Source organism: Vespula pensylvanica, chromosome 4, assembly GCF_014466175.1.
Source record: "Vespula pensylvanica isolate Volc-1 chromosome 4, ASM1446617v1, whole genome shotgun sequence".
In the NCBI taxonomy this organism is placed as follows: Eukaryota; Metazoa; Arthropoda; class Insecta; order Hymenoptera; family Vespidae; genus Vespula; species Vespula pensylvanica.
Window position 1 is genome coordinate 3,421,629 of NC_057688.1, and position 13,431 is coordinate 3,435,059.

Below are 13,431 nucleotides of genomic sequence, written 5' to 3' on the forward strand. Positions count from 1 at the left end.
GTTATTTAGTCATTGATGGCTATCAATTTTAGAGTCTATGTTCATTGAATATTTAATAATCATAAATAAAATTTTATTTCAAAAGACTAACCTCCAAGCCATAAGTGATGCTGTATTTTCTGATGATACCATTATGCTCTTCATTTGGCAAGTACCATTCGAAGCTGATCTCACTAGGTTGTATATCCGTTGGATGGAATTTGTCCACTCTACCAGGATAAGATTCGCTCGTAGTGAAACTGGCACTAAGCGGATTCGACACCCTCAAATAGGATGATTCAGTTCCTGAGCGAACGACCAACGTGAACGTGTAATTTTTATATGGCTTCAAGTCGGATATGGTTATCGTGTTAACAGATGTTAAATTTTGGATGTAGTTGTCTTCGGTGTTTATATACTGCACTTCGAAAGTGTCATATTCCCCTCGTGGCACGTCCCAAGTCAACGTAATCCTGGTATCGTTAACGTCGGTCGCATTTATCGTAGTGATCGGTTCAGGATCTGAAAACGAGATCCTCGCTTTTGAGTTTTCTCGAATTTATTCCGAAGGTATACCGTAATGCGATATGTCGTTTGGATCCGAACCGTTCACCGAATTTGCAATTATCCTTCATTGCTAACAATGAAATTAAGCTTATCAAGCAAGAATGTAAACACGCGATAAAATGAAGGTACCACGTTCCGATGTGGCATTATAAGCGTACTGTCTCACGGTACGTTAAAAGAAAAATGAGGAACACAAATCAAATATATAATCGTACGTACACGCTGATCGAGAAAAGTAAGACTCGTCTTTTTCGATCCCATTTCATGTCTATAAAATACTTACAGAGTCTATCCTGTCTAATCAACGGTCGACTTTCCACGTTGTCACTGACAGTCCACACGGTCACTTGATAAAGCCTACCGGGTGTAAGACCAGTAAAGGTGACCTTCGTATCAGTATCATCTACACGACGCTCCTTAGTCGTATTGTTCTCGTCGTTGATCCGAAAGCGATAAAGATCGAATTTCGATGATTGAATCGGCGTTGGGGTGTACCTTAGCGTTAAGGAGCCCGGTTGATCGCGATCTACCACCACCACGACTTCGGACTGGATCAGCGGCACTGGATTCGACAGAGTCGTTTTCTTTTATCCGGATTAATTTTAATTCGCCTATTTATGAGTAAACATCGGCACGTACATCCTGTACTGTCCTGTCTCTTTTATCTCAAAAGCGACGTAGTAAGCGAGGAAATGTGAAAGAAAAACATAAGGTTCGTCTGTTTACAGATTAGTCGTGAGAGACAAAAAGAGATAAGAATAAACAATGAATTGAGTCACATAATATTCTATTAGCACATATGCACGTACAGAATTCGTTAAGCATTGCGTCAAATAAAGATAGTTTACTCACTCAAAATGAAAACACAAAAATCAAATTTCATTCGTTTGACCTTGGGAGACTACTCACTTGTTCTCGTTGTTAAATTGGTGATTTCACTGACTAGATCATAAGATATGGTATAGACGATGAAGGAATACTGCATCCCTGGCATCAGATCGCCAACGAGTACTCTTTCCGTATGAACGATACTCTCGTCGAAGAGAAGAGCAGAAACTTCGGGACTTTCCGTGAAATTTTTTGCTCTTATATCTTGCGGATTTTCGACAGGCCACCACCTTATCACATAGGTTTCGATTCTACCTTCGGGTCTTGGCCACTCTAACGTTACGTTCGTTGAGTCCACGATCGGATGGATGTTCAATACTGGGTTTGGTCCTAAGAAATAATCGTTACATATAAGAAGATTGTTATAAAGTACGTCAATTCCAAGTAAATGTACTTACGGATCGTGTGATTTACTTGTAAGGGATGTAAACTCTCTACTCCATAGCTTACAGTATTCACTTGTATCGTGTACCTCTCTCCTGGTGTCATATCGGCGACTTCCGCTTCGCCAATTTCTCGAACACTTGGAAGTTTCACCCATCTTGGTTCGTCTTCCGTACGATACCTAATAGAATATTCAGAAAATATTGAATCCGTTGGTGCCTCCCAATGGACGAGTACGGTGTTACTGGTAACTTTTTCAATGCTCAAATTCTTTGGTGGATGAGGCACTAGAAAAATAAAAAGTTTAAACATCGTCGTTTTCATTTCTCATGGACATGTATAAATACTGCATATTCAAAGTTTCACTCACGGACTGCTTGAAAGTGTGCATGCGGCTCGCTCCTGAGGCCATGACTAATAGCGAAAACCTTGACCTCGTATCCCGCACCAGGATAAAGATCTTCTAAAACAATGTGCGACTCTGTGGTCAAGGTGGTCGCACTTTCGCCGGTATCGTTTCTGTTGTGCGTCACCTCGAACTTTTCTTGCCTGGAGTTTACATCACTCTTCCAGGATATATTCAAACCTTTTTCAATCGATTTCAAATCTTCGATTATCGGACTAGATGGACGTGTTACTTGGTAAAGTACTGTTTCATTCGATTCAACTTTACTACTAATCGCTTGAATGATTATGGAATAATTTCGACCTGGCAGCAGAGCTTCCAACGTGACCTGTAATAAAAATAAGTAAAGATAATATAAAAAAATGACTCTTCTAATTATCATCTCTTTCATTTTTTTTCTTTTTTTTAGAAAAAATGTCTTACTCTGGTTTTATCAGTTGTTAAAGTGTTGCTATCACCACCGATAGTCGTTTCCACCTCGTGATACTGAAGTTTATAACTATCTTGCGTACTACTATTTTCTGGATTCCACGATACTTCAACCATACCTGTTCTCTCATCGACGTCTGCTCGAAGATCTCGCACCGGTAATGGTTCTGAATAGAAAATGGTGATATGAATATTTTTACAACACAAATGTATAAAATAACAATACGTTATATCTATTGGAAAAGAAAAAAAAACTTACTGAGAGTAACGTCACCACTAGCTGGCCAGCTGGTGACCTTACCAGAGACCGTTTTCACAACGACCTGATATGTTTTTCCAGGTTCCAAGTCCTTAAATTCCAATCTACTCTCATCATCCCGGTTTTTAGTAACAGGTGCGAGTCTACGATTACCGCCAAGAGATATCTGATACTTGTCGAACTCGGATGTTCCATTCGGTGGTTTCCAGAATACTCTAAATGAAGTAGATGTTATTGAAGACTTGTCAAAAGTCACGTTCAAAGGTCGCAACGGTACAGTGCGATATTGAGCAGTTGTTGGAGTCGATGTCTCATCTTCAGAAACCGTTTGCACCGAAATGTTGTAAGCTCGACCTGTGTGAATAATAAGAAAAAGAGATTGCATCAGTCGATATGAATTATTCATACTCTTTTACAATTTCAACCAGAAAAATTATACGTTCGCTGTTTCTTTCACTTTTTACGAAAATAATCCCGCTTTTAGGATAAGAATAGTTAATTCACAATCTTATTTAAATTATAAACACATACCAGGGACAAGTCCTTTGAACGCAGCCTGAGCTGGTCCAGGTGGTTCACCTTCTTTCTCCACATAAAGGACCGATTCGATCGCATCCTTGGGATCAATGCTGACTTTGTAGTGGGTATAAATACCAGCAGGATAAGGTGGCTGCCAGAGTACCAGCAATGTAGTTTCATTTCTAAACCATACAATGAACTTCCCTGGCGTATTTGGTTCTAACGAAAAAAAGCAAATCAAATGAATCATCACGAACACTCCACTAAAATGTCTACGTTAATCGATGAGTAACAAAAGTGAAACGTTACTGGTTGTAAAGTTCCTGCTTGTATAGGCCACGCTCTCTTTGGTGTCCAGCACCGTGAAGAGTTGAAGGGAGTATGTCGCCCCGGGCGTGAGATCACGAAGTGTATAGGGTACAGCATCGGCGGGTATCACACTCGTCCTTGGATTTCCGGTGTCGCTAAAGCTTTGTACCCTCAGGCGGAAACCAGAATAATTGCCCTGGGCTGGCGGTGACCAATATACGATCGCGGTTTTCCCATTGCGAACCGATACGGTCAAATTGGAGGGTGGATCCGGTGCTGAAGCGCGAACAATTATCATGAATTATATGACGTGTCTGTCCCATCCATCAATGCGTATTCCTTCCAATATAACACGTTTTATTTATCATGCTTAACGAACGTTTATTCGAATCGTTGAAAATATTCGTGATTGAACATGCACGTTTGGAAAAAACTTCTACGGAACGTGGCTCGGCTTGTTTTCATTAAAATGCATGTCAGATCGTGTTTGAAATATATACGGCCTGAATATCAGGAATATGTCTTCGTACTTCGTATATGTATACCTTTATGTTCTAAGAATTTTAGAAAGGTACTAACGTTATTTACGCTTTATACCTGTCGTGATCGAGGCAGCCCACGTGAGCCAATCGTGAAGAGTGCCGTTACTGTAGTATAGCCAAAACTCATATTTTGTACCCGGAAGACCATCTCTGAATTTGATAACATCACCGATGTCTGTTGCGGCTATAGTAGTGTTTGGCGGTGGATAACCAACAGCGGGACTGTAATCCAGTCGGTACCAAGAACCGCCTTGACTCAAATTACCTGGAATCTCGATCGCTAGATCAGCCGAATACGAGACCTAAGGGAAAAAAAGAACACAAGGTCAATGTGATGAGTCTTTCGTATCTATTTTTGGAGTGAAAAATTTAAACAGTTAATTAGATTTCTAGTAGATAAAGTAAATCAAAAGCACGGATGATCGATTGCTTATTCTTTAATAAATTATTTTTTAAATCTTATGCACAAAGCAAATAGAATATTTCAATGAAATCCTGATAAATAAAAATTTCATTGCAACACAATAGAATTTTGTAACATATTATCATAGGATTACAGTCCTTGTCTTTGCGAGAAACAAAAAGAAAGAAAGAAAGAAAGAGAAAGATTTGCTTTATGTCTTTCAAGATCATCGTTCGCGCTCTACAATTCTCACGACTTTATCGTAGCGCTATTGTAACCCTGACTTGTGAAACGAGTCAATGTATATACATCAAGTCCGTTAGAAATCATCAAGAACACGTACCTCGCTAACCAACGTTCAACTTCATGTAATCACACGCGGAGAAGACGGATCGAGTAAGTCTTATCTCACTTGGAAAGTATTTTTCTCTTATCATACATATCATAATCCAATTTCAGTGTTGCTTTTCTAAAATTGATCTCCCTCGAGTACATTTTTTCGCGGAAAAATGTTTACTCAATATTGTGTACGCGTTTATACTAAGATCGTGCGTTTGCTTGTTTTAACGAGAGAGGCGTGACCTCCCGGCGCGCTTTGAGAAGACTCGCTTTCTCCCCCACGAAAACTCGTAACAAATGGCGAGTCGGTCGATAGTGAGCTCTCTTCCGCATGTACGTCCATTTATCGTACTATACTCTTCGTAGTTTCCTTAATTCTAACAAATCTAACATTGAATTCAAACGTAATTACATTTTTTTTCCTCGAATTTTATTGCTAACGTCATGGTTCATCGTAAATCACGAAAAGATTTATAGATATCGTAGTTCACTTTAACAGCAAATTATTCTAACAGATATAATAATGTAATTAGTAGCGATAGATATCGCGAAAACGTATAAATATACTATGACAAAACCGCAAGTAACAAGAATTATATATAAGTCAAATAATCAGAGAGAATTTTTTATTCTTTTATGAAAGTATAAAAATATGAATGTAATTAAATTTGCATTGCTATATTCGTTTAATTAAAGTTCTGATATTCCAAGCGATACATTTTATTACATAAATTGTATATTGTATAAGTAATGGTTCTTTAAATAGTTGCAAGAAGTATATAAAATTGATAAAAAATAAATGAAGTCCAAAAACTCCTACAAATCCTGTATTATTTTTTATCAATGTTTTCCTAATTCAATCGCAAAGGGAAGTGTTGGGGCGCATGTGGCACATCCTTATAGATCCAATGTTGAACTAAAGGTTTTTTTGCTATAACACCAGATGCTTGTCCTTGAAATTTCTTTAGACATTCGCTACATAGATCCCATAGACAAACGCGACTAAGAGACCATGGCTAATGCTTATTTATATTTAGATATATCCCTGAATGCTTAATTTTTCGGAATATCTTCGATAGCCTTCTGAACCAAATAATTTATAGTGCTTCTTATAAACTTACCCTTGAAATATTTATTTTTTAATTACTGCAGTATGACCACTTGGTATCAATGAGCGCACATAAGATTGTTTGAACAACCTCAAAATTAACAATCCGGACAAAACTCTAATTAATCAAGAATTACTCATTCTCTTTCTCATCCTTTTTATACTTAAACTTCTCGTATTTCTCTTTTTCTATTTTTTTAATTTTCTCTGAGTGTTTTTCCGGATAATTAATCGACGTCATTCAGTATTCCCAATTCAATATGTAAAAATCTATATAAAACATTAAAAGTCGTTTGTAAAATAAACTGTAGTAGTAATTGTATATTTAGCAATGTATTTCTAAAATATATTCATTTGTTATAACTCGACTCTATTCGTTTAAGAACAGTCCTAATTCCAGTTCGGCATCGTGCGATTAATTTTGATATCAGAGTTCAATGCGCGTATCTCGAAGATAACATATGATTTCTGAGGCAAGCTACGTCGTTAATGAATACAAAGAAAGTTGAGGAGAGTGATCGTACTTTACAAGCGCAATTGGCAGACTGAACAGGAAGGAAAACGAGAAATACAAAATGCATACGTATTCCGACGAACCACAGTCATTCTAAACATCTGGCTACACGACGTACCGGAAGTAGCAAAGCAGGCATAAAACGAGGCCCACCCTGATTCTATGAACGTCGTTATTGAAGCGCGACGAGGACAACATACTGACTGGGAAGCAAAACGTTTTTTCGAAAACGGCTGCTCTTTTGAAAAATCTACTTTTTTGTTCCTTTCTCATACGGACGAATAATTTCAAATAATACTTTGACACATAGGAGAAGAGAATTTTCCACTCTTTCAGATGTTCCTTCCCGACGACATCCGGTCGTGTTGGTGAGAGAAATGCATATTGATCTCTCTTCCCTCTTGCTCTCTCACTCCCTCAATTTCTTTCGTTCTAACCTCTCCCTTGCCCGACAACCCTTTTTGTCGTTTGCGACGACTGGGACTTCTAATTGTACAAAGAAGGTTTGAATGGTCGAATAGAGACGGTATGAGGAAGAAGATGGTGAACTAAAAGCGGAAAAGAAAAGTAAAAGAAAAGAGAAGATAGAAAACGGCAGGGTAAAAATTTATGTATATGTATATACATGTATATGATGCCTTTGTATATATAATAAATACAGGATGTTATAATAACTACTACAACTTGGATATTTTCGAAACTACGAGAAGGGAAAATATTTTTAAATGATACTTAAGCCTATACAAAAATATCTTTATTACATTATTATCAAGTTTTCTTTAATTTCCATTATTTCGAAGATATTTAATAATTAAAATGATAATAATTATTTTGAATCATCCTGTATACGTACATATATGTATATACATAAATGTACATGTGTGAGAATCATACAAAAATCCCATTTGCTCTGGTAAATTCAATTCGTGGTAGAAAATTTTTTCTGCTTGCGTCAATGATGATTAAAACATGGCTAACGTCAAAGTCAAAAAAAGACGCGGTCAAGGCGTCTGCGATTACACAAAAAAAGAAATATGATGAACATTTTCAGAAAGGGCGAATTTTAAAAAGCACATTAGCAACGTACAGCTTCGTTAACGACATGTAATTAGAATGCATGACGAATGAAAATTCTCAACATTCCTTTAACAAATTTTCATTCTTGGATAAAAAAATAACGCGACTTTGGTTACAATTATTTCGCTGGTAATATTTGAAAATATAATTAAATGAAATATTTTGAAATATTTGTTAAAAACGAAACATTACGAACATTTTTATGATAAGAAGAGATTCGCTACTTACAAATTGAAGATAAATATATTCCAATAATAGTTTCTTATACACTTATACGCTTATACACTTGCTATATTTTAATCTTATCACATTTTTTGAATATAAATCTACAATCCCTTATAGAAATATGAAACATTAAAAATTTATAATATTTATTAATATGGTCATATCATTATTTTAATCTTCTCTAAATTTCATTACAAGAAAAGAAAGTAAACGATTCACTAATTTTATTTCGTGGTAATATTTATAATAAAACCACTATACTAAAATTTGTCTAAAATCTATAGAGTTTCTACAAATTTTGATGAGAGAAGAACGTATTGTTAAATAAATAAATTAACCAATGAACTTGCATTTTAATTAAGATTATTAATAAATCTTTCCTAATTCCATCAACTAGTAAAAGATGAAATCGCAAGAAAACGATATATGCGAATCATTTAACACACAATGAAAGAAGAACTTTCGCTGGTGGGCAAAAGGAATTGCAAGGCTCACGTCGATACGTACTAAAAATATTATGAGTTACACCTCGTTGCCATTGACTGGCCGGCAGGCTCTTCTTCGTACGACTGTCATTACATCGAGTTGCACTCGCGGTATGTTGGAATGCGGGAATGCCTCGACGCGTATCTCCTCTCTTTTTCTCTCTTCTTATTGAACGAGCGAAGGGACGTTCCCCTTGCTTTGCACGCGTCGTTCGATCGCACAGCCGTCGACGAGGACGATGATGCTACTTCCTGTTGACCCCCGTCACGCACTCCGCGAGCGTTTCCTTTTATCCCAAGCTCCCTCTCTCTTTCCTACTCTGTCTTTCTCCCTCTCTCTCCTTCTTTTTCTCTCTCCCTCTTTCTCCTCGATATATTGTACGAACAACTCTCTTCTCTTTAGCTCTTCAAAACTCGCAAAGCCAGTTCTTCTTGAAGTATGCACACAAGCGCGTTCACGTTCAACATGTGGAAAGTGTCGCTAGGTATGTTGATAAAACTTGGTCATGTTTAAAAAGTCCTACATAAGATTTACAAGGATGTATGATATTAAACATTTATTTTAATATCACATTAGACAAATCACTAACATTGTCAATTACGGTCACAATTTTCTTGATTGATAATTTGGTAAAATATTTGCTCCATTATTGTAACGATCTATAAGCATGATCTAGTTTCGAAACGATCGTGGTAATGTATTCTCATTATAGATCATTCAATACGACTTTCAATTAACACAAAGAGGGTTACTGGTAAACGAAATTCAATTTTGCATACCTCATTTAAAATGTTCTTAAAATTTCTTTTGTGATCTTTAAAAAATTAAAAGTATGTTTTTTAATAAAAATAGTCTCTCTAATATAAAAAACATAATAATGAGTTCTTTAATCTATAAAAATTTATGGAACGATTATATTAATTTATACAAAACCGGTTAAACACCTAACGTGTTAAAAACTATGCCGAAACGCAATCAAGTTATAATTCATGATCGTAAAGACAATTCATTCTTAAACTTGTAATATTATTTTTAATTTACTTTTAAGTCTTACATAGTCTCGATTCTCTCTGTTCCATTCTTCGTTTTTTTTAGTTTGTCGCTTTTCAATTCGTAGTTCCTCGATGTTGCTTGTTATATCAAAAATGCACCGTCGACTTTGTAACTCTCGTGACGCGAATAAAAATCATCTCACGCACAAAGGTGTATGTATGAAGTACGTTAATCTTTCCGAATGCATACGTCTCTTCTTCAATCTTCTTGTCACCGTTTGTTTTTCTCTTTTCGATCGATGACGACTTCATAAATCACAGAGCATTGCTCCGAGCATCCTTTTTATCTTTTCAATAAACGTATACATCCATCGAATGACATATGATTCGAACGAAAGCGAGAAAATAAATTCAAAAATCGCATAGAATGTGAAGAAAACAAGCAAGAATGATCATAACAATGAATATTACGAGTAATATAATCCTATAGAAAAACATTTCATGAATTCCAAAGAAAATAAAGAAGTCTCGTTTGATCATAAATATAGAAATGACCATTCTATTAATAATAATGATAACATTTTTCAACACAAATATTCATTCTTATAATTCTATGAAGATTCCTCTAATAATACAAATAATAAAAAATTAAATTTTGATGATATCATATTTTTTTCATCACTGAACGAAAAAAAATTTCTCATAATGTTTGATGCGATGAATATCAAGGAATTCTATCGAGATTCTTTGGAAGCATCAGCACGAGATTAAAGAAAATTTGGCACGAGACGAAAAATTCGATGTTGGAAGATGCTTGCGGGCTTCGAACTTGCGTCATAGGCTGTCTCAGTTCGGGTGCGTGTCGCTGACACTTATCGTTGCAACGTTTAATATCAGAATCTGGCAGTTTTCCAGAAATCCAGAAAGAGAAAAAAATATGACGTTTAACTGTATAAAAAGTGGTGAATATACTCGTCATGAGATCGATTCGAAAAAATGTATGGCATGACGAAAGTGGAAAAATGTCGTGGACAACACGCTCACTCGCGTGCTTCTTGGCAAGTTAATTGGCATGTACTATAAATGGATTTTCTGATATGACTTCTTAATAAGAATTACCATTGAAATATCAAGATTCTCTTAATAGAAAAATTAGAGAGTTTAATAAGTTTTTTTTTAATTAGAAAGTTAATTTCTATTTTATAATAATTCTAATTTAATCTGAATTCTATTTTATAGAAAGATCTTCTAGTCGACTTCTATCGATAGTTTTTTATTTCGCGATATGGATTTTAATTTCTATATATTTCTCAAAAAATGATACGTTTTATCACATATCGAGTTCTGCAATATGTGCCTCTCTCCACAGAGTCTAAGGATTTTCCCATTCCACAACTAGATCTCTTTCGTTAGCTTTTCACGAAGCATCGATGATATCTGGTTATTGCTCTCGTGCATGCATCTCTAGGCGAGCGACAACAAAGCATCGGGCTCCTTGTCGTCACCTCAAAATCATAACATCCTTGGTACTTAAGAAGTGCTTAAGTACCAATATACTTAAGGAATCGTTCAATATTAACTCAAATTGGCGTCGGACCTAGTATACGGCAACAGAAATAAGTCGCCAGCTACAGCATACCCTTTGATGGGTTCTAAAGCGACAATTGCGTCGACCCTTATGCGTGACACTCTCTTAAAACAATATGACGCTAACTTATCGATAATATTACTATGTGTGTGTGTGTGTGTGTATAAACTTGTTTAGAACAGAAATTCACTTGCCTGTATTCACGTGTCCTCTATATACATTTTCTATATAATTCACATGTCCTATATGAACATGTATAAATTTTCTTAGAAATTAAATTCATCTAATTAGATTATATAAAGTCAAACCAGCAATTCATTTTTTTATAATACTATAATTTTTATATAAAGTTACACAGATCGTAATGGATTTACTAAATGTGGGAAAATAAATCGATAGGGAATGATAATAAACTCTCCATAAATTTTGCATAAATGAATACGCAACGAACACTCGAAGGGAATCAGAAATTTCCTTTGTTTCTTGATGTACTGAGAAGGAAAGAAACGAAGGTACAAACACGAACTTGTCGCGGTCTGGTTTACGGACGAGTTCCGAATCTCTAAATAAGAGAAGAGAATCTTCGTGTCGGGCATACTGGAACTTTCGTAAAATACGGCACAAATAATCCAACGAAGGGATTCCGAACTTGTCAAAGACAAACAGAATGTAAAGGGACGACGTCAAGGGAGAACAAGAGTAAGAAGAAAAAAGTGCTTTGAAAAAGGAAAGCAAAGGATAGCTATCGACGAAGCAACGAACTTCAAAGTAGTAAAAACATACTTTCTACTGTTTCTTGATGCTAAGAATTTCAGCAGTCTTTCGTCTTTCGCTTGTATGAAAAAAAATTTACAGAATATATACAATATCTTCCTATAAATAATTGACTCTGATTATAAAAGAAAAAAGAAAGGAAAAAAATGATCAAAATATAATTTATTAGTTAAAAATGAATAATTGCTTGATAACTTGATCAAAAATTCAAATAAATAATCGAGTATTGAACAAATGTAAACGAGATCAGAACTTTCACAACGTTTTACGATAATAGAAAGAAGTAATAGAAAGAACAAATAAATCAGTTATATTTCCGCATTATAATCGATCATGACGAACAAAATTCGATTAAAGATTCGAATGTGATTAAAATTTCGCTAGATAAACTGGACAACCTAGCAATGAATATCGTACGCGGAAATTCTGAGAAATTCAAATCACGCTCGGTTACCACCTGCGCTAGGTTTCTTTCGAACGGGCTACTCGCGCGATTCTAAGTTAGTAACTCGCGTGCTTTATTTTCTTTACATCAGCAAAACCTGTTGCTTGGCTTACTAAAACTCGTGCCAAGCTGTTCACCACGTCATCCGCCGCCAACGGCGTGCATGCGAGCACATCTTGCACTCAAGAAATCAATTACTCTTTTACCTTATTTACCTCCACCCTCCCTCTTCTCGAACGAGCTCCTTCCTTGTGTTTTTCAACGACCATCGACCTTATTTGTAATACGATCACGTAGATAGTAAGTATATAGACAAGGTTGACGCTTCTTCGACAAGATTTCGACCCTTCAATCCTTGAAAAGGGTGAAATTCAATTCACGCTTTTCCGTGAATTATCGTTTCGTCATCATAAATGTAATTATTTTCTTAACCATTCTACCATAAAATATTGGAACGTACGATGACACATCTCGAAACAATGCCTTTCGATTTAAGTAGAGAAAGTTTGAACTGTACGATACGATAAAAAGTAAACTACGATGTGTAAAAAGATACTCAACGATACTCCTAATAGCGTGAAAGCGTAATAGCATAAATTTTAACGTTGGATTTTTAGGTTTTAATGTCGAATAATGTCGCATGACTTAATATTTTCAACGTTTCAACGGTTCGAAACAACTATTTTCCAAACATGAAATTTCTCGGCCCGAGCCGATTTTAATGCTGTTCCTCGTGTAAAACAACTTTTACTCGAAAACAAGCTGGTTTTACATTCCACGCCACTTACATATTAACACTTTTACTCGAAGTAAGTTGCAACAGATACGAATGTTATTTAATTACGCAATGCTATTTACTTACTTAAGACTAATCGCCGATCGACGATCAAACAGATTTCACTCGAGCAACGCGATACAAACGTCCCATTATTCCAAGTGAAAATTTCATGACACGAAATTCGTTTCCTCCTTTCCTCACGCTTCTTTCCGAATACATTATTCGCTCGTTCTAGATTCGTAAGAATTTGCTTCAGAAATCGCCGAGTCGCATTTTGCATTAGGAGCGCGTCAGAAAAGCCTATTTACATATTTCTCTTTCGAAGAGAGAAAGACTGCACCATCGAGACTGTATATTGTAGATACATACGTACGTACGATAGTATTCGTAATTGTTCATACCGGACGTGTTCAATTCGCG

General features: G+C 35.9%; 1 protein-coding gene across 4 annotated transcripts in view; it reads right to left on the bottom strand.

The window, feature by feature from the left end:
• Positions 1 to 13,431, bottom strand: part of LOC122628978 (tyrosine-protein phosphatase 10D) — a 35,313-nt gene that overhangs the window by 7,706 nt on the left and 14,176 nt on the right. For 3 of the 4 annotated variants that reach the window (XM_043811924.1, XM_043811925.1, XM_043811926.1), the window contains exons 2-11: positions 4,338 to 4,584; positions 3,741 to 4,016; positions 3,444 to 3,650; positions 2,913 to 3,266; positions 2,648 to 2,820; positions 2,189 to 2,552; positions 1,833 to 2,105; positions 1,456 to 1,764; positions 830 to 1,108; positions 92 to 501 (exon numbers count right to left, since the gene is read on the bottom strand). In XM_043811924.1, coding sequence (XP_043667859.1) covers positions 92 to 501; positions 830 to 1,108; positions 1,456 to 1,764; positions 1,833 to 2,105; positions 2,189 to 2,552; positions 2,648 to 2,820; positions 2,913 to 3,266; positions 3,444 to 3,650; positions 3,741 to 4,016; positions 4,338 to 4,584 — 2,892 coding nt within the window. The remainder of the gene's footprint in view (positions 1 to 91; positions 502 to 829; positions 1,109 to 1,455; positions 1,765 to 1,832; positions 2,106 to 2,188; positions 2,553 to 2,647; positions 2,821 to 2,912; positions 3,267 to 3,443; positions 3,651 to 3,740; positions 4,017 to 4,337; positions 4,585 to 13,431) is intronic. The other variant, XM_043811927.1, reaches the window with a different exon arrangement.